At 48.3% G+C, this 22,994-nt stretch overlaps 1 protein-coding gene across 2 annotated transcripts in view; it reads right to left on the reverse strand.

The window, feature by feature from the left end:
* Stum (stum, mechanosensory transduction mediator homolog) overlaps window positions 1–22,792 on the reverse strand; it is a 48,963-nt gene extending 26,171 nt beyond the window's left edge. For both annotated transcript variants that reach the window (XM_041635284.1, XM_041635282.1), the window contains exon 1: window positions 22,437–22,792. In XM_041635284.1, the coding sequence (XP_041491218.1) occupies window positions 22,437–22,632 (196 nt within the window). In that variant the 5' untranslated portion in view covers window positions 22,633–22,792. The remainder of the gene's footprint in view (window positions 1–22,436) is intronic.
* Window positions 22,793–22,994: the final 202 nt, after the last annotated feature.

Below are 22,994 nucleotides of genomic sequence, written 5' to 3' on the forward strand. Positions count from 1 at the left end.
CTTTAAACACTGCTCTAGAAAAGCACATTCCTCCACACACAGCTCCACGGTGTCTTTTCTTGGGTCCTGTTTAGTTTATGTGAACACCTACTTGCCAAAGGCCACATTTCGAACCTCCAGGAAAATCCAATGAAGGCTCCATTTACTCCAAGGAGCCCCTCTGAGAGCGTGGAGCAATGGTTTGGGGAAGAGAGGAAGACTCATGGTGGCCGCAGTCACCTGCAAACAATCAGCGCAGCCTGGAGCTGCAGTGCAGCCATACTGGGGAGGAGTCTCTCAAGAACCAATGGGCCATGGCTCTATCCTACCAGTAGCTTCTTGCATTTCTAAGATGCCCGACCTTCCCACTCGTTGCCAAGCAATTCCATGTTCAGTTTGATTTAAATCACATGCACTTAAACCTCCAGCATCCCCACCTCCAAGCCTCGGATCTTCTGGGTTGACTGTACCAGACACAAGGGCTCCCTGTGGGTCACCACTCCCCCATGCAGTCCTGAACACAGGAGCTACAAAGGCAGGATGCTGTCAGCAACAATCACCGTGGGACTTCCTTTCCCTGAGCCCAGGGGTCGCCTTCCACTGAGGCCTCCCAGAAGTTCTCTCTAAACTGTGCCGAGCACAGTCCACTCCACTCCTGCTCCGCTACATCAACCTCTTTGAAGGTGGAAACTGACCAACTTCCCAAGGGATTCTGATGTTCCTGAGGTCAGGGGTCAGCAGTATGGGATTACCTATCAGCCGTATCCCTCCAAGTGAACTAAGCATGTGTTTCAAGCCAGGCAGGGCCCCAAGTTCAGAGACACAGTCTGAATGAGAACATCTCCTCCACTAGACCAGCCAGCATTGGGGCCCGTGGAGCTAGACCAGAGAAGCTCAGGAGAGTACCACAGTGACACTCCACGGGCAACAATTCACGCTTAATCTCCACTGTGTGAAAAGTACTATTTATTCTAGGACTGAACTCGATTCTGAAGAAATAGGGACTATTCCCCCCATTTTTTTTAGATCAAGAGATCGAGGTGCACATAGAAACAGTGTAGAGCCTAAAACTATCAAACTTCCAGAAGACGAAGGAGACAAACTCTGTAGCCCGGAGGCAGGAAAGATTACTAAAGTAGAGAAACTTTAAAAGGGAAAGGAACTGAGATGTGGAAGAGGTAGATCACTTGGCCAAACTCGCACAGTGATCACGTGGTAACATGCAAGCCAGGGAGCAAGTGTTCTGTCAGCTAAAAAAAAAAAAAAAAAAAAAATCCAGAAAAGGATCATCGAGATTTTTCACACACAACAGAGCCTGCCTCAGTGAGCTGGGCTCCTGACTGATAGCCACCGCCTATGCCCTCCCTGGGAGCCAGCTAAGGATGCCCTAGCAGACGCTCCTCTGGGTAGCAGATGGATGGCTTTGTTTCTCAGAGCGTGAACCAGCTGGCTTTCTTCCCTAAGGCATTTTGTACCTTAACATCCATGCCCCTGCCCCCAGCTCAGCCCATACAGTGGTCATCAGAGCGGCCCACGGGCAGCAAAGCCCTGTGCAGAGCGATGTTTTCCTCATGCAGCAGGATCCTCTCCCTCCTGGCCGCCCACCAGTCCCTGCCAAGCTGCCAGCTATGGATGCTTTAAAACATTTTCAATTAAATGTGTTGTGGGAAGAGTCTGGAGCTGCGTGGCAGGCGATGTACCGGTTCCTCTTCCATCCTGGACGGGGTGCTGAGCCACGTTCCCGCAGCTGTTCCTGCCAAATTGCTCTGGGCTATTTTAGAGCACATACAGAAATGCCTGGGAAGTCCCCTAAGCCACCCTGGCAGGCCCTCAACGAGTCATTGCCAGAGCTGAGAGCTGGACAGGTGGGTCAGCAGGAGAGGAAGCCATCTCTCCCTGAGCTTAGAGTGTGACCCACAGTCCAGACCACCCCAAACGTAAGCCCTGTTCAGGTCACACTCACTGTTATGGAGGCATAAATCCTACCTAACACCTCTCATTCATCATTTCCATTAAAAAAAAAAAAAACCTCAACAAATCACACGTCGCCAGCAACCGCCAGCTGTCTGGGCCATCTGCACAGGGGATTGTGGTAGACCTTTCCCACAGGTGTGAAGGGTGAGACGAAGTGCCACAGGACTGAGGTGATGCACACACTTCCCAACACACGCTTGTCCTCAGCACACATAGGGCAAGGGCAATGTGTGCTCACACCTGCACACATTTGGCTCGCACACCACCTTAGGTTTGGACGGATACAGTATCGCGCACCTCCCCTTCTGGGTGGCCCTCTCTGTGTTTCTGGCACTGCATAAATAATAACAGTCAACACAATGGCTTTCTAGTAATTCATAATTCCTTATGAGTCATAGTTTTGGGTGATTCACAAACCTTTTGGCTATGCCCAGGTGCTCAATCAGGCAGTGCTGAGTCAAACAAACCCTGACCCATTCTCTTGAGCACCTAGAGGGGCCTGTGCTATCACTCGGCCACTTTCAGTTCCTGTGGCCTTTCAAACCCTTTCTTATTTGCTCCACTCCTCCCTCCACCTCTCTATATAGTCCACTCCTGGGGACACTAATCCTCTGTGAGTCAGTACTGATGCCCAACACTATGGATAAACGATGCCACTTCATGCCATTGGTATAACTGAGCTCCTAGAGCAAAAGCCTCAATTCCGGCAGCCACGACAGGCTGGGCTTCACTGCCCATCACTGGCACATTGTATGCCAAAATTAAAGACATGAACACGAAGCAATAAGTGAATAAATAAGAACAGAAAGAGGAGATTTGATTTAGTGTGGCCACACTGAGAAAGAAGAGCCTCAGCCAGAGGGGCATAATTAAGCCGACCCCACCAAGGTGTGGCGCTGCCATCACCCTTTCAGCACAGTCTCCCAGGGTAGTCTCAGGAGGAGAATACTGCCCTGGGGTGCAGCCTCACCACTATAGATGACACCCTAGTATGAGTGGGGGACTGTCCCAGGACGCTTTGCTCTTCCCAGAATCCAAAGCCACAAGACCAGGTAGGTAGCCAGGCACTCTTTGAGGGATCGCCATGTCTATGATGGTCAAACAGGAGTCTGAACCAAAGTGAAGGAGACAGAATAAATGAAGGCAGGGGAGAGCCAGGCTTCCCGAGGAAGAGCTTGGGGCTTTTTAGCCCAAGCCACGTCTGAGGGCCTGTTTCACTGAGACCATCTATCTACCTTTTCCTTAACCCTTGGTATTCCAGGTGAGAAACTATTTCCTAGTCAATGCTTTCTTGTTTGTTTAACCAGGTTCCCCTCACCTTCATTTGCAAGTCTTTTTGCACTTCAGCAGTACAGCACACTCTAGAAGTTTGAGAAAGCGTGGTTAAAGAGAGAAAGAACCCTCACTCCTTGGGTGGTTCCAGCCTATCTAGTCCCCAAAGGCTTTTTGATACCTAGTGGTTTGGGGCAAGGCCTTAGGTCATTCTGACCTAGACAGGTTAAAGAGCCAGTAAAAAGCCTGTGGCCTTTCGTTCTATTTTCCTAACTAGGTCCTGAAGGTGTCAATGTTGTTGATGGAGACCCAGGACCCTACTGTGGCATGGATTCTTGGAATGTATTTGCAGCATTTGAGGGAAACAGTCATGGGGTAGCTGCCAAATTCACCACCTACTTTCCCCCCAACACTGCATATCAACCTCATCCTTCAATGTGCAAAACTCCCCACAAAAATCATGTTTATGGAAATCATATCACCATGGCAACAGTAAAGGTCTCACAAGTATTTTTAAAATAGCAAATTAACAAAAACCCACTTATAAAAAAAATCTAAAATCTGTTCCTTTATGAGCATTAACGAACACAGGGATTTGAACAAAACACACAATGTGTCTGACGGCGAAAAGTCAATAGAAATGACTCTTGACTCTGGATTAACTGGGAGCAGAGGGCGGGCTCCGTGGGAGCAAAGTTTGGCTTCTCTAATAAGAGGTCGCTCTTTGCATTTATTCTGGAAGATAACACCAAACTCCTCTGGTGCTGGAGAAATGTGGCGAAGAGACTCAAATTGCTGAAGTACTCATTTCTTACTTTCTATTTTCACATCACTGATATTATTACCTTCCCCACTCTGCAAGACTATTCCATTTTTAACTCATAGGTTTTTAGCAGTTGCATAAGCCTCCGCCACTGTGATTTAGCCTGGCTGACTCTCTATTATAAAACCTGTTCACTCAGAAGTCTGCACACAAATCACACGGGAAGGGGGAAAAAAGCCAGATTCACACGAACCGAGTCAGAACCTCTTTGCTTTTTAAGTATGCGACTGATGTGGCTAGAAAAGGGGGGGGAATGCTTTTAAATAGGAGATGCACTAATTTTTTGGCTTCTTTTGTAAGATTTAAAGTACAATAGGCGTGTTGTGATGACTTGGCTCATAACAAGGGATCCCTGCGAGCTAGAACAATGCAAACACTGGAGGCTTTTTCTGGGAGTGCAGGGAGGAAAATCAAACCTTGCAAGGAGGGTTCCACACTGGGTCTCCAGCTCCACAGGAGGGGAACCGGAAGCAGGGCAAGAAAGCAAAGCGGTGGGTCCCCAGAGTGGGAAGTACACTGTTGGCAGTGAGGATTTGCTCCCCTCAGTCGCTCTTGCCACTGGGAAAGTAAAGGGCACAGCTGTGCAGCATCAGCAACACCACAGGCTGGACAGATGTTGCACTTTCCAAAATGAGGTCTCCGGGAAGAAGGATGGGCATTCATTCCCCAGGAGATCAAGTGGAATCCTGAATCCTGTTGCTGGAGGTGTTCAAGTCAAGAGCAGGTGGTATAGAGCTCTGAAAGCAAGTAACCAGGATCCAGGAGGCCGAGGAGGGAGACAGGCTGGGGAGTCCTATTTGGCACCTTCTAAAGCTGCCATCCCTCCCAGAGTCAGTCTCTTCCCAGTCCACCTGAGATCACAGCATCTCCTGAGTACCAAGAGCCATCTGGAAGCCGGACACCCACGCTTTTCAGACAGCAGGATGCTCAGGCTCTAGAGATGGCTGTTCCTGCAGCTTCCAGGAGGAAGAAAGTAGAAACCAACTTCTTCATGAAAAGCGCGGAGTGTGTGTGTGCGGGGGGGGGGGGGAGGGTGCACTATGAGCCAGGGGGTCCAGTTGGGGCACCCGAGAAGCAAACTCTAAATGGGAGAAGCCTGGGATAGAAAGCAAACATTTGCATACCTAGGCCTGAAGGGGTGGCCAGAAAGCTGGGTTAAAGAATGGAGCTGCGGGCTAGAAGCCATGGCCACAGCCTGGCAGTCAGAGGGAACAGAGAAACCCAAGCCCCAACCTCTCCCCTCTTCCTCCGCCTTGCCAGAGCCTTCCTTGAAAGACACAGGACCAAGGAGTGGTAATGCAGGCCCCAGAGGACAGCCTGCAGGGGCAGAGCAGATCATAAGAGGGTCGACATAGATGAGGAGACAGAGAAGGCAGCGGGAGCCCATTCCTGGGTTTTTTGTCCCCTGTGAGGGTCGAATTCTCATGCATTCAGAAGCTGGAAGCATGAAGACAGGTCAAGATGGAGGGCTGGGCTCCCACAGGGCTGGTACAGAGCTAGCCCCTGAGCCTGATTTTATTTCCTTAACTATTTCATCACAAACAAGAAAAAGAAATCAGGACTAATAGCCATCCCCACCTCAAATGTGGACAAAGCGGGGCCAGGCAGGAGCAGTGAGCACCATCACGGCAAGAGTAAGGTTATTACAGAGTTGAAACAGGAAGTCAGGAATGTAGTCCTCAGCCTCAAAGGTACATAGTTCATCACGTCAGCAAGAATGGCTGGAATTCTATTGGGGGCCATGCCCTGGGCCACATGCTGGAGGAGATACCACAGAAGGTGCAAAAAAAAAAAAAAAAAAAAAAAAAAAAAACAGACTAACCCACACAATACATCAGAATACCCCAGGTCAGAGCGGCAAGCCAACCAGACAACTGGGAAGAGTAGTTTCCTGGTTTCAATGCAAACTGGGTTCTCACCTGACCACCATCTTCAGAGCATTGCCCTTCACAGTTGGTGGTGGTCCCCCAGAAGCTCCCTAAGAACTGAAATGAGGAGCTGGAAACAATCCCGGGGAGATGGACCATCCACTCCTCCCTTCCCTGGGTCTACCAACCCAAGACACCTCCATCCTGAGTCTGCTCTCAGGCCTGAGCAGAACCCACCACAGAGCTCGGTGCTACATGATCCACAGGAAAAATAAAGTACACAGTGGCCCAGTCAGCCGGCCAAAACATGACCCTGCTGTGTCTCCCACCCCCCTCCAGCCCACGTCAGCCTCCAAAGCCTATCAGGACCTACCAGACTCTGAGTTCAGGGCATGAGGCCACCGCCCTTTCTGTAGAAGAGTCGAGAAGCCTAGCAGTTTGGTCCTAAGATGGTCATGTTTACTCTTTCTCTTCTGAGTCAGGCCACGGGGTGATTCCCGGACTAATTCCTCTTGGGCGTTCAACCCACATTACCTCTCTAAGCAGCCAAGGCCAAGGCTCAAGATGCCTGGGCTTGGCCTGGCACAGGCATGGAGTACTGGTTTGAGTTGGTTTCTCTGAGACCCCTGACTCTGAGATGCGTGGACTCCAAATGAGATGGGGAATAACCAAGAAAAGAAAGACATCCCAACGATGCTGTGCCTCTGACATCCGGTCCAGTTCTGGCTGAAGCATTCAGATTCCTGATTGGTCCCAAAGGACCTGTCAGGCCACCAAGGGAAATCTAGCCCTGTGCACTGCCTTTGTATAATTGGAAATTTTCCAGAGTGACAAGCCCTTGCTGATGGGCCATGGGGCATCTCAGACTTCCAAACAGTGGCAATGAACTTCTTGTGCCCTTAGAGTTTTATTGGTAGGTACCCTAGGGCAACCTCCTTAGGGAACCTGGGTAAATGCTACCTATGTCATGCCACAAGCATGCTAAGAAAGAAGTCGTGACTGCTTTAGGGACAGTATTTGGGATTAAGATGCAATTTCTCTGTCGGAACCACTTGGCTATATGACTTTAGTTATGCGACTTTTTTTAACTTTTTGCATTAAAATACTTTCGAACTGGCAAAAAAATTCAAAGACTTTACAGAGACCCCCAGTCTATTTTATCAGGGTGCCAATAGCTAAAATTTCTCCGTGTTTGCCTGGTCTTTCTTCTTCCTTCTTCCTTCGTCCTTTTTCTTCCTTTTTTTTTGGGGGGGGGGTGACAGTGTTGAGAGCCGAAGGCACACTTGAACCCATGTTCCTCCTCCCTCCACCTTCTGAGTGCTGGCATTACAGGCATTTGCCACCCCGATGGCTTTAGGTTTTAGGTAGTGCTGGGGATCAAACTCAGGGATTGGAGTTGGCTCGGCAAGTATTTTACCAACTAAGCTACATTTCCAGTCCACTTTTTTAAAAAACCACTTGTGAGCAGGCTGCTGCTTTCATGGTTTGCCTTCATACACTGGTATGAGTTTCCAGAGTCAGAGATATTCTTTTAAATATTTATAGCACAATCGTCAAACTTAGAATGCTAACTAATCATACACTGTCTTATCAAGTCTGCAGTTCACGGCCCTGTTTTGTCAGCTGAATCAGCATCCATAATGGTATCCTTTTCTTATTTGATACAGAATCTAGTTCAAGGCCATGCTGGCCTATCATTCTGAGTGCTGGAATTACACGCATGTACCAACTCACCTGGATAACTGTCATGACTTTAAACTTCCTTAGTGGGACTAACGGGAGGTGTGGCCTTGTTGGAGAAAGTGTACCCCTGTGGAGGCGGGCTTTGAGGTGTCACATATGCTCAAGCCACCCCCAGTAAAACAGACCACTTCCTGTTGCCTACAAGATGTAGGATTCTCAACTACTTCTCCAGCATCATGTTCACCTGCATGCTACCATGTCCCGCCAAGACAATAATGGACTGAATCTCTGAACTGTAAGCCACCACAATTAAATGTCTTCCTTTGTAAGAGTTGCTGTAGTAAAGGTGTCTCTTCAGAACAATAGAAACCCTAACTAAGGGGCCAGGTGGTGGTAGTGCACACCTTTAATCCCAGCACTAAGGAGGCAGAGACAGGCAGATCTCTGTGAGACCAAGGCCAGCCTGGTTTACAAGCGCTAGTTCCAGGACAGCTAGGTTTGTTAGACAGAGAAACCTTGTCTCAAAAAACAAAAATTAAAAAAAAGAAAAAAGGAAGCAAGAAAAAAAAAGAAACCCTAACTAAGACAACTTTCCTGACAATTTTCATGATCCAGTTTGAATCTGATGTGTTCTTGTGAATAAGTGTAGGATACTCAAAATTGGTGTTCCTTGGAAAGTCACATGCTCCTTTTTGGTGACATTAGCCTTTAAAAAGCTTTAGTTATCTTTCATATATTATAAAACTGATCCGTTTAATAATTTAGCAGCTTTGAGTACACTCACAGTGTTGGGCAACCATTACCACTATCATCTTCAGAGCACTGGGGACGTTTCATTGTCACCATGCTTGTTATTGGTCAGTCCCCACTTCCCACAAGCTCACCATCCCCCAGCCTCTGTTTCCCCAGTCTTTATTAAGATGATCAGTTCAGGGCTGAAAGATGATTTGGTGGTTAAGAATACTTGTTGCTCTTCTAGAGGACCAGGGTATTATTCCCAGCATCAATGTGGCAGCTCATGATAATCTGTAACTCCATTTCCAGGGGGACCAACACTGTTTTCTGACCTCTGCAAGCACCAGCACTCAATGTGGTATACAGATATGCACTCTGCTGAAATACCCATACATATAATAATAATAATAATAATAATAATAATAATAATAATAATAATAGTTGTAGCAGTAATAGTAGATCTTTTTTGTTTGTTTTTTGAGACACGGTTTCTCTGTGTAGCCTTGGCTGTCCTAGAACTCACTCTGTAGACCAGGCTGTCCTTGAACTCACAGAGATCCACCTGCCTCTGCCTCCTGAATGCTGGGATTAAAAGCGTGAGCTACCACAGCTCGGCTAGTCCTAAATTTTTTTAAAAAGATTAACCAACTTCTTCGCTTCCTAAACACTTATAGCAGCAGTCAGAAATACAGCTTCAAAGGACAAGGTTAATGATGTGTAGTAGTAGGTGGCCTTCCAGTGAGTTCCCTACAGATCAAGTCACAAGGACCTTAGCTCTACATCCTCTTTTGATAGTCCAGGTCCCAGAGGCTCATCAGAGATACACGTGCTATCACACACACACACACACACACACACACACACACACACGTCACCCTCATCCTGCTTAGAGCCTTGGGAATGCCAACCTATTGCTGTTAACTCAAGGAGGCTGAGAAGTGAACGGAAGCTGGTGTCTCCTGGTTAAGGGCGTCCTAAGCTCAAAGAGTAAGTACCTGTTTTCTTAGCTTTCTACTACTACAACCAAATACCTGAGAAAACGAACTGAAAGGAAGGAAAGTTCATCTTAGCTCATGGTTTCAGAGGCTTCTGCTTGTGGTTGTTTGGCTCTGCCTGTTGCTCTTGGGCCTGTGGCAGATGAGGCAGCCCATAATGGTAGGAGCCTGAGGTGAACAAAATGCTTTCTCGGCAGCAAGGAAGCTAAGAGACAGGAAGTGGTTGGGATCCCAAAATCTTCAAGGCGTGCCCCCAGCGACACAACTTCCTCACACTAAGTCCCACATCTTAAAGGTTCCATGGACTCCTAAAACTATCACAGGTTGGGGACCAAGCCTCTGACCTTTGAGGGGCACTTATTCCAAACTATAGCAGGCCTACTCCACACACTATCCAGCCATAATGTAAGTATTCCTCCACTTCAGCAAACACCTCTTGGGAGAGCAGAAAGCACCACAGGCGATAGAAGATGAATAGAGCATGGTCCCACCCTCAAGGATACGATTTCACAGGAGCGGATTAAGATGGTCACAAAAGAACCAGAGTTTGAGGCCGAGAGTGGCTCAAGTGGATTGGCCCATGGAGGAAAGAAGAGCCGACCTCACTGGAGTGCGGAAGTCGTCTTCAGAGAAGGCTGTTTGAGGTGGGACGTGGAGGCTGTGCAAGGGCTAGATGGTGAGGCAGAGGCAGAAAACACATCAGATGCTCACTAGACCTTTGAGACCCAACGTGGACTGTAAACTTGGTTCAGTGAGTGACGGAGCGTTACTGAGGATTTCAGAGTGAAAGATGAGAGGACCAGAGTTGAGACATGGGCGGACATGTGCTTAGCCTGCAATACAGACAGTCTGCTGAAACAGTCAGGTCATATAGCAGACACACTGCAACGAGACCTGGACGTCCTGAGCCACTGATGGTTCTCCCCGTCCCAGCAGCTTGGCCTCATGTGTCATTCTGCATGGCAAGGCCATCCATCTGACTAGTGCCAAGGGCAGGGTCAGAGAGAGTAGTTCAGTTGTCGTGTCCGTGCCTTGTGTTCAGTGTGTGCCAAGGGCACCGTGTTGTTCTGCTCCCATTGAGAAAAGGTCCCACTTGGGAACATGCTTCTTTTAAAAAGAAAACATGGCAGCAGCCTTCTTCCAGACAGTGGCTGCTAGCCTCTAAATTGTGGTGCTAAGGAGCTCGCGCCCTTGCCTGTCTCTGAGACAAGACATAGGGACCTTATCCATTGCCCTGACACAAGGACACCAGGACAAAGCTACCAAGCTTTCAACAGCAGACTTGGATGGCACTGGGTAGTAATGTACATAAGCATCTATTCTGATACACTAAATCAGCAAATGCAACTGAATACAGTGAGTTGAGATACGGATGTGGGACAGTTGGGGGCTGGCATCTCTGGCTTAGCCATCTTCTGTCTGTCCAATGGCTATGTGGCTGTCCACAGTGCTGTCCACAGAGCTGTTTCTCCTCATACATCCTTTTAAGTTAACATATATTTAGTGACCCAAGCAGGAAAAGCATGAAGCTGTGGTGATGGATGGTGAAACGGGATGAGTGTTGGGGAGAGAGCAGCGTTCCTTTTCTCGTCTGTAAATGGAAGAGGTTGGAAGGCCCTCTAATTCCATCATCCTAGAGAAGCTGAGCTGTTATCTGTGGAAGTTTCGGGAATGTTCAAACTCATCTTTACTTTAAGGTCAGACTTCTCAGTCAACAAAGTTGATGGAGTGCTCAACTCAAGAGAGGACTTTGTCCATGGCCGCCATTCATTCATGATCAAGGGTCACATTGGTCTTATGTCGAAAAGTTACTTCTGTGTAACTTATGATCTCTCATAAACAGATGTCTAATTAATCCTTGTGTTTAGCCTCTCATTAGGAAAACATTGTCCCCATCCCATTTGAGAAAAAGTCCTCTGTCCAGGCCAGGTATCACCAACATTCAGTTCTCAGAGGGATGTTCCCATGCTGAAGGTCCACCTACTACCCCACCTAACCCCAAATAAAGCTCAAGACACTAAGTCCCCAGCCACCATGTGTGCCTCAAGGATGTATCAAAAAAAAAAAACTGGTCTTAGAAGGCTGGACGTTTTAAACACAAACAGGAGCTTCCAATTTCCTTAGCAAAATGACCATAGGCAAAGCCTCAGAGGCAGGTGTGTGTGTGTGTGTGTGTGTGTGTAGTGTGTAGGTAGGTGTACCTGTGTACATATGTGTGCCCCCCTCCACACACACCCTCCTTCACCACTTTACTGTTTCTATGACCTTTTGACAAATTCTAAAGGCAGCCTCAGGACACACCCCTTGACTATGGGGGTTGTCACACAGATGCCTTCTTCTTGGGGTCCTGAATAAATCTTAGAGCCTCTTGGGTCTTCCTCTCACCTGGCATATTGGATTTGTGTAATAGGGTCAGGTATTTCTATAGTTTGAATCATACTCTAGAGGCCCAAATGTTGAAAGCATGGCCTTCACTGTGACATTAGTACAAGCACTGTGAAGTTCTAGCCTAGTGAGAGGACCTTATGTCAGGGAGAGTGTGCCCTTGGAGAGGACAGTAAGAGTCTATCCCGTCTTTTCCCTCTCTCTTTTGAGCAGTTTTTCTCTCCAGGGGAGAGCTCGGCTCCACCACGTGTTCCTGCCATGATGAGCTGCTTTACCACGGTCCCAAAGCGTGCACTAAAATCTCCGAGACTGTGAGCCAGGATAAACCTTCTCTCCTTGTAAACAGATTGTCTCAAACACGCTGTTACGGTGGTGGAAAGCTGGCTAGCACAAACGTCCAGAAGGAATTTTCAGGTTTTGCCTCCATAAGACTCGTGGGAAGACAACACTGAGCAGGTGCAATTGTCAGTTACACACTATGTCCAGTTCTGGTGTCAGTCTGAGAAAGATCCCTTCACTGGCCTTGGGAACCAGAGAGATGCTGGCACACTGATGGAAGATGACATTTCTAACCACTGAGTGTTTTTTGGTTAACAAAGCATAGTGGCCTTGTGGTGAGGTCAGGCAGGGAGACCAGCTCAGAGAGGCTAAGTGAGCTGCTCACAGGTCTTTGCTGCCCAGGAGCCACATGAGGGACCACACTCGGGTCTGAGCCTTCTGGTTCACACCCTGTCAATGATGTCAAGGTGAGTCTGCCAGAGAACAGGGGCTGTCTTGTCCAGCTCCCTCCCTGTCATCCTACTGAACTTGCTGTGTCTCCCCCCTCCTTCCTTTCCTCTTTGCTTCTTTGTTTTGTTTTACTCTGTTTCCTTGAGATGGGGTCTCACTCTGCAGTCCAGGTTGGCCTCAAACTCATGATCCTCCTGTCTCTGCATCCTGAGTACTGGGGTCACAGGCACAGGCAACCACACCAGGCTCTCTGGTGCTCAAGTCCTCAAGTTTCCCTGGAAAAGCGTCTTCTCACTGCAACCGACTGGATCGTATAGGCTACAGCCATCCTCAAGAGAGCACACACCTCATTCTGTATCTGTTGTCATTCCTTCATGGGGAGCCCGTTAGCTCCTGAGTGCCGGGACCTAACTGTTGTGTCTTTGCATTCTGGCTCCAAGGAGGAGCTGTCACACAGTAGGCACGTGGCACAGGTCGGTCAAAGGGCAGTCACAAATCAGCTGCTCTGCTCGGCAGGTGGCCTACTCATCACTGAAATGCCCCCCCCCCCCCGTGTCGTCTGTTCTTAGCTGCAGCTCATATTCCTAGCCACATGGCAGAAGAAACACGAGAGCATAGCTCACACAACACTGATGCTCAAAATTCTGCAGGTGTAAAACACACGTTGGATCTTGTCAGGTTTTGGAAACTCATTACACACCAAAAGAAACATCAAAGTCTCACTGATAATTTAGTGTTGGTTACACATTGAAATGATAGTACCTTGGATACAAATTAAGTGAAATATATTGTTAGATTAGTTTTCCCTGTTTCTTCTTATTAACTTTTTGTAATTTAGGCACCAGAAATTGTTGAAGACATAAAATTCCTCTATGGCCTTTATAATATCCCACTGAAAAATTCTGACCTAGAGTTGTATAAGTCATAACTAAGACTTGAGATCTCACTGAGGACTGTGGGAGTTATTTGAGGGAGTTTGGTTTGGTTTAGCTTTGATGTTGTTTGTTGTTGTTTTATTTTTGAGAGTTTCAAAGTGAAATGATCTAACTTATCACGTTTTAAAAAGACTTATCTAGCTGATAAGTTGAGAACTGACTATAAGAGACACCAGTAAGGGGCACACAGTGAAGGCAAGAAGAGAAGGCCATTTAAGATGCCATCACAAAGTTGGAGGGATGGTTCAGTAGTTAAGAGCACCAGCTGGTCTTCCAGGAGACCCAGGTTTGCTTCTCAGCATCCACTTGATGGCTCGAACCATCTGTAACCCCAGTCCTGGGTGATCTAACACCCTCTTTTGGTTCTACAGGCACCATATGCATGGTACACAGACACACATGCAGGCAAAACATCCATACACACAAAATGAAGGAAATTTAAAAAAAAAAAAGAAGTTATCAGAGATGAGTGTTGTGGCTAAGGAAGCCTGGACTACAGAGTGAGACCCTATCTCAAAATCCATCGGACCAAAGAGGTGGTTCAGTGGGTAGAAACACTTGCTGTACACGAATCTGAATCCTCAGAACTCATAAAAGCCCAGAGCACAGTGGGAGTTTACACAAGCATCTGGGGAGGTGAGAGGGTGAGGCAGGAGAACTCCCAGAAGCTCATGATTCACTTTGCTTGGTGTGTGTGGCAGAAAAAACAACAGAAACCTTATCTCAAATAAGGTGGAAGGTGAGGATGGACGCCTGAGGATGGATCCGCATGCATGCTGTGGCATGTGCACCCCATATCATACACACACATTTGTGCACAGAAACAAAGACTAAACACACCTCCACGCTGGCACCCCCACATCATACACACATATGTGTGTGCACACAAACATAGACTGTATACACCCACACACAGAGAGCATTTCCAAATCATACAGACATATATGGATGCACACACACACACACACACATACACAGAGACTTACATATGCATACACATAGCACCCTTACATCATACACACATACATACGTGTGCACACACAGACTGAACATATATACACACACAGCATCAAACACAAATATGTGTGCATGCAAACCGACTGTATACACACGCTCACTCACTCACACACACACACACACACACAGAGAGAGAGAGAGAGAGAGAGAGAGAGAGAGAGCTTTCGCAATACTTTGAAGAAAGGTAGAGGATTAGGCTAGAGAGTGGGGAGAAGTTCTCAGGTACTGAGTAGAGTTTGGCAGCAGAGACAGGAGCATTTCTTGGGGATGTGTGTGACTGAAGATGAGTCAAGGGTGAGTCCCGGTTTCCAGCCGGAGACATTCACTGAGGTAAGAGAAAGGCGGGTTTGGGGGAAAAGCAAGCATCTGCTTCTGGAAAGGCTGAGTCCGGGATACTTTGTGGCCTGGGCAGGAGGTGCTAGGTTGGAGATGAGGCTCTAGAGTTGGAGGCAGGGACAGATCTAAGGATCTGAGCTTAAGAGTCCTTGTCATAAAGCTGCGATTTAAAGCCTAAGCAGCAAGTGTGGGCAGAAGAGAGAAGATCAAAGTCAAGATCGAGGCCCTGGGGAACTCCCACGTCTAGAGGTTGCAGAGAGGAGCAAAGGAAACGAAGGAGCCTTGGGGGATAAGAAACATGAAGCCAAATGAAAAGAACACTTCTAGAAGGGAATGAGCACTGAGTCCAAGACAGGGAGGAGGGACAGGGGACTGTCCCCTGGATGTAGCAAGCTGGAGGAGAAAGGTGACCCTGACAAGAGCAAGTTAGGTGAGTGACAGAAGTCAAAATTTCAGAAAAGGATGTGCTAGAGACCATGAATCCAGACAAGGACACTTTCAGAGAGAGTTTTATTATAAAAGAGAGTACACAACTGTAAAATGGCTAGAGGCAGAGACTTGATCAAGAGAGGCTGTCTTTAGAGGTGGGTGTGATGGCACACACCTTTAATCCTGGCTCTCTCTGTGAGTTCGAGGACAGCCTGGTCTACAAAACGAGTTCCAGGACAGCCAAAAGTACACAGAGAAACTCCGTCTTGAAGAAAAGAGAGAGAGGGGGAGAGAGAAAGAGAGAGATGGGAGAGAGAAAGAGAGAGAGAGAGAGAGAGAGAGAGAGAGAGAGAGAGAGGGGTCTTTATTTTAAAGACGAGACAGTTTCTGCATGTATATATGCTGCTAAGATGAACCACCAGACAGAAAAAAAAAAAACGATGCCAATTCTTCACTCTCCTAACCTTCAAAAAGCATGTGTATATCGCGGTTTCTTGATTTATCACCTTTAGATGCCAATGACTCATTGGCTTTCTGCTATGAAATAGCAAAATCAGCTTGGAACATCAGTCCTCGTTCCCTTCACTCTTGTTCTGTCTTCATCCCCATATGCCACGATTGCTCCATTATCCTAACATGCTACTAACACAGTTTATCTATTGGTCACCCTGGTACCCTCAGTCTATCACGATAACAAGCACCTCTTCTCTCCCCACCTTATGTAATCAGGGTATGAACACCTCGACCCGCCAGTTGGCTTTGCTGCATACTCCAGGACAATAGCAAAGAAAACTGGCAACAAAATCTTAGCAATTCCATCTTAGGGCTCACAGGGCATGTCATACCCTGCTTCTGATGTGCTGGAATTCAGGCTCTGCCACTGAGAGAGGGCGGAGCCTCACAGCATCTCTTCCAGGACCTACTCACCATGAACAGATCATCGATCACATGCCAAGCCTGATGCCAAAGGGCAGAGGAGAGAGTAGTCTCCTCCACGAGAGGTGGATAAGCCATATGGCATCAGGTGAGAGTGTGTCCCTCCTTCACGAAGGGTAAAGAAGAATTGGGAACAACGGGTTTGTCCCTCGTCATTCCGCTTATTTCCTCTTGTGTTTTCCGCCTTCTCTGGGCTGTTTTTCACTTTATATTGTTAAGGTGGGAAGGCTTGATCTGCTCCTCCGTGGCGATTCTTAAGTGGTCTGCGTTGTTTTGTTGATTTTAGAAGGTGAAACCCACAGGACAGCGTTTCCATCGTTGTTACTAAGCAAACACTCCCCCTGCAGAGCCAGAGAGCCCAGGCCCCGTACCACTGCATCAAGAACACACACCACACAGACTTCCCATCCTTTCTCTACATCCTGTCACTTACGTTACTCACAGTGGGGCCACACTTTAAATGGCCTCGTGTTTAGGCTCCAATGTGCCACTCATGAAACCGTGTTTGCTTTGTTATCATGGAGTTTCTAGCTGCCTTATTTTTCTCCTTGTTGTAGGAGAAGCAAGCCTTACGTGACACATCCCGTAAGTTCTTTCCCAGCCATTGTTAACTCCTCCTCCTCTTGCTTTTGAAGTCTGTTGACTTCTGATCTCATTGGGCAGCTTCACACTTGGATCTTAGTGCTTTTGCATGGCGTTTTCATTTACTACAGTTACTAACTGCCTTCTCTTTTTTCTCTTCCTTCCTCCCTCCCTCCCTTCCTTCTTTCCTTCCTTCCTTTCTGTCTTTATATAGAGTCTTATTTGTTAATATGGCTCAGGCTCAAATCTGGAATTCTCCTGCACCAGCCTCTTGAGGCCAGGGATTGAAGGTATAAACCACCAAGCTGAGCCCACTAATTACCTTCTGCTTTTCTTGTTTGCATTCTTTTTTTCCCATTAAAATCTTAATTTCTTGTGCTTTCCCAGTAATACTCTCTACTGTGCGGAATGTCCTGGTTTTGTGTCATCCTCAGAGAGCTCTTGAATTGGGTCCTCTGCCCCTCCTACTCTTATGAAGTCTGGCTGTCTTCTACGCTGCTGAGTAAATTTCATCTCTTGACTGCTTTTCCTGGCTGGCCTAAGCAGCACTACCAGTCAGCTGGATGGGATTTTTGCTCTACGCAGGTAGAAACCGTGAGTAGGCAGAGAGAAGTTCTTCAACCCTGGCTGCTGGCAGCTTTTCTTTCCTGCTCAGCATTCAGCAGCGGGAAACCACAGAGAGCATCTTTCTTTCCATTAGAGTTTCCCTTCAGGCCTCCAGTACCAAGATCCTCAGCCCACAAGTGTTGCAGTCCCTTGTAGAGGCCTAGGGATTTGGGATTCCTTAGCCCTAGATGGTGTTACCGTTCTGTTGCTGCTGCTGTTTTAGACCTAGAAAGTTGGTATTAATTATCCTTTAACACCAGCCGGCTGTTGCAGGGAGCTGCTTGTTTGTCCTGGCCGCCCAGAACCGAAATAATCACACAGAAACTGTATTATTTAAAACCCTGCTTGGCCCATTAGCTCTAGCTTCTTATTGGCTGACGCTTACATATTAACTTAATCCATCTCCATTAATCTTTGTCTGGCCACGTGGCAGTGGCTTACTGGGTAAAGTTTTAGCGTCTGTCTCTGGTGGCAGCTCCATGGCTTCTCCCTGAATCCACTTTCCTTCTACCTTGCTATAGGCCAAGCCAGTTTCTTTATTCATTAACCAATAAAAGCAACACACAGACAGAAGGACCTCCCACACCAGCCAGCGTCAGAGCTCTTGGCTCAGGGTGCAAGACCTTTGGCCCTAAAGACTTTACAATAGTCTCCTCTCTGGCCCTTTGGAGTCTTTTACCCTTCTTTGGCCTCAACTTCTGCCTTCCCTTGCCTTCTCTCTGCCTCGGCTGCCTTCTTCTGATGCTCTCTTTCTTCTCCAGCTGTCAGGCAGCCAGCTTCCTTATCATTAAAACCAATTGTGATCCTACCAGATTGTCAGCCACGCTTAACACTAGCCCAGTGCCCATGGGAGAGGTGGGCCTCTTCCCCTGTCTTAGCAGGACCTATTATTTCCTGGAGTTCATGGTCTTTCAGACACTTCCTTACTCTGCTGAAGAAACATTTCCAAGTAACTCCCTTAGGAGATCTATGTAGGAGATAAACACCCCTGGTTTTCACATTCCCCAGGCCTATTTAATGTATATATTAAATAAAGGTGCTGGACCAGGGGCTCTCTAATGTCTATTCCAAGCGTATAATGTTGTCAGTATGTGTCCATTTATAGCTTCTGAGCTCTAGGAGGAAATTTTAAATAGTTGCTACTTTCAAGGGATTTGCAGCTTTTTTGGATGAACACATGTAAAACTGTCAAACTAGTAACAGAAAGTCATCAACACAAAAGATATTCCAAGGTAGGGGCTGATTGGTTATTGATTTGAGCCTTGGGCTAAAGGAAAGAACTAGAAGCTGAGTGTGTCTGAGGCATCCCTGCTGGAAGGAAGATCTCTGTGCTGTCAGAGGACAAGCAGTGAGTTAGGGGAAGCATAAATGTTTATGTGGCAGTCAGCAGTAATTGACGGCCAACATTAGGTCTGATGGAGAAGTTAACGGTCAGCGGACGAGGCCTTCCTGTTACCTGTTCTGTGTCTCTGAGTCACCAACAGTTATATCTCACCAAATCTCCGCAGGTAATAATTTTTAAATATGGCATCATAATGATTCCTTTCATCAACAGACACATTTTCAGACCATTTTAGGGCACAACAACTAACTTCCATTTTATACACACACACACACACACACATACACACACATGCATGCACACAAGCACACACATGTATCTTCCTTCTTGAAACATGAAGGACTTGGCAGTTGCCTTTATCAGGACTTTATCTGGATTGGGATGAAGATGCCTCTCCTCACCATCTCATCACCATTTGACAAAATGATTTTTCAACCTGGAAGTGTAGCTCACCGGTAGAGTAATTGTCTAGCATGTGCAGAGCCCTGGATTTGATCCCCAACACCACAGAAATAAATGAATAGACATTTTCACGGTGACAGTGGAAAGTGATTATAAACCATCTCTCCTTCCCAGACATGCTCCAGGCAGGGAGCATCACTCTTACTGCTCGACCTCACTATCCAAGGACCACCACTGCATGCATGGATGGAGAGGAGGCTGGAGGCTTTAAAGGATACGGCTCCTCCAAGGTAGGTCTCATAGACTGATGGGTCTGAGTAACCAGCCACGTGGGGTGGTGGGTAGTTTTCATTCAGCCAATGCCAGCTCCCCTCCATTGCAAAAAAGGAAAGAAAGGGAAAAGAAGGAAATTTCCCAGAAGAAAGAGAATCTTACTTTAAGTCAGTGGCCTGAGCAGTTTCTCGAGAGTGGGTGCTATAAGGAAAGACTGTGGGGGCCACAGGATGAGTCTCCCTACAACCGCTTCTCTTGAAAGCATCCTCCAACAGCCCCGCCCCACCCCTAGGAAGAAGGACATGGGGCTGAAACTCTGTTTCTGCTGCTCTCTGAGTAAATTTGAAATATTAATTCTCCTGCACAAGCACTGGCCTTGGCTGCTTTATCCATCCTTATACGCCGGTGCCTGACATATGGTGATGCCTATCTTGGCCCGATGAATGGGTGGGTGGATTAGAAGATGCCACTCTTCATCAAAGAGTAGAAGAAGCAGTCTAAATGTTCAGTTGTCTCTGGAGCTTTGAACAAGTCAGGAGGATTAGCAGAAGAAGACCTGAGCCAACAGGAGGACTTCCAAGAACTGAGATCATCCAAACCACTCCCCAACCAGGGCAGTAGAGGTAGCAGGAAGGCCAGGGGTGGGGAATGCTTTCAAGGTCTGTGGTCTGTGGTTTAGGACACGGGGCAGGTGCAGAGGGAAGCAGAAAGATGAAAGATGCTCAGAAACAGAGCTGTCACCTTACCAGCTACCCCACCCAGAGATGAGACAAACAGGGGCAAAGGAGAGCGAGGCAATGTGCATGGAAATCTGAGGCAGGGGGATTGCTCTGAGTTTATGACCAATTGTGTTGCCTAACAAATACTAGGACAGCCAGGAATATATGGTAAGACCTTATCCGAAAAAGAAAAAAGAAGTAGAGAGAGAAAGAAAGAGCAGGACACATGGCCCCACCATGTCTAGAGTGTTTTTTGGTTTGGTTTGGTCTTTATATATAGTAAGGCTTTGGTTTTTATTTATAGTAAGCCTTTGGTTTTAACCTCTCACATTTCATCAATCCAGTCTCCTAGAGAACCAGACATTCCAAATGTACAGATGAGAAGCCCTACCTCCCAAGGGCCTGGTATCTCCCATTCCTTGTGGATAGGTGCCAAGGCCTGCATGCCAAGAAAACTATGGAGTGGCAACTGAGGCAAATATGAATAAAAAAATGCCTGGATTAACATGCTGAAAATGCAAGTCTATATACCACATTCCACCTGTTATTTCTTGTGTCATTTGCTCATTTCTTTGTATCCAAGTTTCTTAGAAAGCTGTGTGTGTGTGTGTGCGTGCGTGTGTGTGTAAATTCCTTGATTCTGACCTTACAGAGGAACTGTGAAGGAGAGAAAGCCAGATCCCTGGGGTAAGGTTTTAGAGGTGAGTGGAGTGGATGCTATCAGAGCAGCAGGACCTGGGGTGGAAAGACACCTAGTGCTCCGCACCCAGAAGGATATGCACTGGTGCATCACGAGCAGGTAGACCCCTGCTAACTCCCAATGCAGGGTTCCCACAAGCCTGGTCCCCTCCCCAGCGGCACCTAGTGCAGCCCTGCTCCCCTGATTCCATAGCGTTTGCTTTCTCAAAAGCCTACGATATGTCCATTTCACCGCTTAGAAAAAAAATTCTATCAAGACGCACCTTTCCTTGTGACCTTGGTGTCCTGGGGGAGACAGGCAAGAGGTCTCTCTTTACTCCAGTAGGTGGACCTTTCTAAATCATGGAAATTAACACCATCTTGGCTTACGGCAGTATCATTTAGAGTTGGCCTGATCACATCAAATGTGGGGCAGGCTGCTAAAGGCATCTTTCAAGGGGGAAGCCCAGCTGAAGGCTCTGACTTTCTACTCACATAGGACTCCTAGCTACAGCATCCTGCAGGGACAGAAAGACTTAACTGATGAGGCAGGACCAACAGGTTCGGTTGAGTGGGTGTGGCCTTCAAAATCATCACAGAAGAGGTCCCTGCTGAGCCCGCTAGGAGCAAGGTCGTGAGAAAGGCCAGAGCCAAGCAGAAAGACACTTCTATCTGACCTCTGCTTTTGGGAACTTGCAGCCCTGTGCAGGCAACTAGCTCTCAGAGGCAGGCTCTCTGGAGAATGCATAGGATGCCTGCTTTGCCAGCCCAGCACGCTGCTGAGGAGGACGCCTCCTGAGCGTGCAGGGTCCGCTGGTGGCAAGCAAGCAAGTTGGAGGTGGGGGAGGGGCGGGCAATGGCGATTGGGGGCTGGAGAGAGGAGACGGGAAAAGCTCTTGTTCTCCACCTCTGCTCACCCTTAGGCACTATTTTGGGACGGCAGTGCCACTAGGGTGTGCCCAAACAGCCAGAGCCCCGACAGAGACTTATTGGGGAGCGCTCTCCGCTTTCTAACGGGCTCACTTCTGGCCCCATGCAGTCCAAATCCACATGCGTGTAAACTAAATAAAATCATCCTTCCCTTCCTACGGTGTACAGCTGGGGTTCTGGTAAAAATGCAGGCACCAGGAAAAGAGACTCTGGCTAAAGAGCTGTCATCCCCCCCCCCCCCCCCCACACACACACACAGGCTCCGCACCCTGTAAAAGTATGATCGGGTACAACGTGTCTCCTAAATCTGTGTGTCTCCCTTCCCCCAGACCAATCCACTTCTCAGACTCCCTCGAGCTTGGTCGAACCCACCACCACCACCACCACTATCACCACATCCATGAGTTCCTCCTGTTCTGCCTCCTCTCTTTCCGAAGTAGTGGGAATCAAAGAAAGATGCGCTTGATAGGGAAGATTCCTCTCGCTAAGAAAGGTAGCCTAGCCTGGAGCCGTCGGGTCCCTCCCTGGGGCTCCAAGATTCTCGGCCAAGTTTTTAGCTTTTCTCTGCCTCGGTCACCTCGCTTGCGAGTCAGAGACCAAACGTGGCACCTCTCCTTTAGGATGCCCACTCCAGTGGCTTCGGCCACCTGCCAGAAGACCAATCGTGGGAGCACAGCCTGAGACCGGTGGGCACACCCACGGGTCTCAGCCAGTGCTCAGACCCTGCTCTGCCCACTCCCCCAGCAGGCAGCCTAGGTCGTAGGAGCGGCAGGGGTTAAAGAGTTGCCTCCCACCCTCCACTTCTTACCCAATCCCGGCACGAAAGTGTTGAGGAAGAGACAGATGACAGCCACCGGGAAGGGCATGCAGGGGATGGCGGCGCGCAGGGGGCCCTTCTTCTCGCGAACCTGCACGACCACCCCGCTGGACGCCCCCCGGGGATCTGCCGCTGCCACAGCCGCCGCTGCTGCCGCCGTCTCGGAGTCTTTGTGCAAAGGCTCCATGGCTGGATGCACTCTCCAAGAACCCGACAGCCGCCCAGGACACGAGGGCAGGCGACGGTCGGCTGCCGGCTCTGGACTGCGCGCTCTGCGCCCTGCTCAGGAGGCCAGTGCGCTCCCGGTGCTGCTGCAAGGCTGGCGAAGAAGCCCGCCCTCCCGCGCTCCACGCCCCCACCCGGGGCGGAGGGCGGGAGGGGCAGCGTGACAAACGGTGACGGAGCTCCCTTGCCCCTCCCTTCTGGGCCCCTTCCCCACCCCCTCCACACCTCTCCGCTAAGACCATCATTCACCAGCTATGGAGACCTGGGCGAGCAAAGAAAGTAGGAGGAGAGTACAAGGATGCTGGTGGTCCAGGTACTTGGAGG

This window comes from Microtus oregoni, unplaced genomic scaffold (assembly GCF_018167655.1).
Source record: "Microtus oregoni isolate MIOR12 unplaced genomic scaffold, Mior012 000047F_ref0000412, whole genome shotgun sequence".
Classification (NCBI taxonomy): domain Eukaryota; kingdom Metazoa; phylum Chordata; class Mammalia; order Rodentia; family Cricetidae; genus Microtus; species Microtus oregoni.